Source organism: Lipotes vexillifer, unplaced genomic scaffold (assembly GCF_000442215.2).
Source record: "Lipotes vexillifer unplaced genomic scaffold, Lipotes_vexillifer_v1.1 scaffold875, whole genome shotgun sequence".
NCBI lineage: Eukaryota > Metazoa > Chordata > Mammalia > Artiodactyla > Lipotidae > Lipotes > Lipotes vexillifer.
The window spans coordinates 1,375,318-1,376,828 of record NW_006792177.1 but is presented as its reverse complement, the minus strand read 5'-3'; the positions used below and the strand labels follow the sequence as shown (position 1 = coordinate 1,376,828).

Genomic DNA, 1,511 nt, shown 5'->3' with positions numbered 1-1,511 from the left:
GCAGGAATGTGCCAACTGCAGGCTGGGGATCAGCAAACAGTCCAGACCATCTTCTGCCCCCGTATCCATTTGGAGAGCCGCTGGTTCAGGTGCCACTCCATGCCGACAGCATTGAGGGTATAAGGGCTGAGTAGGGTCATGGAGCTCACAGAGTGGGCAGTGTTGAGGAGAAGCTTGGGGAACGTGCAAAAGTGATCAAGCCGTGGGCCAGGGTGAAACCAGCCCAGCCTGGGAGCAAGGGAGGGGTGTGTGCTGGAGCCTGGAGGTCCGAGTCCAGGCCACCTTGGGGGATGGAGTGAGTTTCCCAGGCTGGACGGTGTGTGTGGTCAGGGGGCTCACTCCACAGGTGAGCCCTGCCTGCTCCGTGTTCCCAAGTTTGTATGGGGCCACCTGGGCCCTTCACTCGACCACTTTGATGGGCAGCATGCCCTTGATCGCGGAGAACTTGTTGCAGGAGAAGGTGACGAGGAGCTGCTTGGTGCCACTGCGGGTGGGCAGGATCTCAAACTTCACCTGGGACTGCTCCCTGGGGCGCAGGTTTGGCATGCTGATGGGGAAAGGCAGGAGTCAGTGTGAGGCCTCAAGTTCTGCTCTGGTCAAGGTCACTGCTCCTTCAACTCCCTCTAGCTGCCACCCTGGGTCATCAAACCCCTTCAGCTCTGGGACCCCTCAGCAGGGGAAGGGGCAGTGGGTGGATCCCATGATCTCCCAAATATGAGGACCAGCTCTAAGCTCTGGTGATGTGGACTTCCCTTGAGTTCAAGTTTGGTGAACCCCCAAACCAAATGAAAACGTGTATCCCTATGTGCAGATTCCCAGGTTCAGAGGCTAGGGGAGTGCTGTCTGCCCTGCCCTGGGCTCTGGGGAGGGCCCCTCTGCCCCCTCTCCCACCATCCCACACTGGACCCTCAGCCTGGGACTCACTCGATCTTGAGGGTGCCCAGCAGCAGGCCACTCCCCTCCACTATCAGCTTGCAGTCCTTCACCAGCTCTTCCAGCGGGTTGGAGAAGAGCATCTGCACAGTCACAGGCTTTTGCACGTGGGCCTGGTCCAGCACCTGTGGGGAGAGGGGTTGACAGAATCAGGGCTGGGCTGTTCATTTCATCTGCACTTGATGAGAGCCGACGGGGCTGCGCCGGAGGCTTGGTGATGGGGAGGATGTTGCTGAGGACAAAGGAAGGGAGGATAACGATCCTTAGGAGGTTTATTCCTCCTAAGTTCCAGCGACATCCACGCAGGGGGTTCCTAGGAAATTGCTGTCATCCCCAGGATACAGACAGGACACCCAGGCGTGGAGGAGAGAAGCAGCACGTCGCAGCGGCTGAGAGGGCTTGAACTCCCAGCTGGGTTCATGGGCCCTTTCTTAGTTCATCTCGGGAAGGGCAGCCCCCACTTCCGAGGACGTGCCACATGTGGTCTGCACAGGGTCCTTGATCAGGGGCTGGAGAAACCTAGGTTTCTGGTCAGAGAAGCACCCTGGTCATTTGTTTGCTCCCAAAAGATGAAACCT

At 58.5% G+C, this 1,511-nt stretch overlaps 1 protein-coding gene across 1 annotated transcript in view; it reads right to left on the bottom strand.

Annotated features, from left to right (window-relative positions):
- Positions 1 to 399: 399 nt before the first annotated feature.
- The window catches only part of TGM3 (transglutaminase 3), a 96,890-nt gene continuing 95,778 nt past the window's right edge, over positions 400 to 1,511 (bottom strand). The window contains exons 12-13 of the mRNA XM_007465427.1: positions 925 to 1,058; positions 400 to 547 (exon numbers count right to left, since the gene is read on the bottom strand). Of these exons, the coding sequence (XP_007465489.1) occupies positions 400 to 547; positions 925 to 1,058 (282 nt within the window). The remainder of the gene's footprint in view (positions 548 to 924; positions 1,059 to 1,511) is intronic.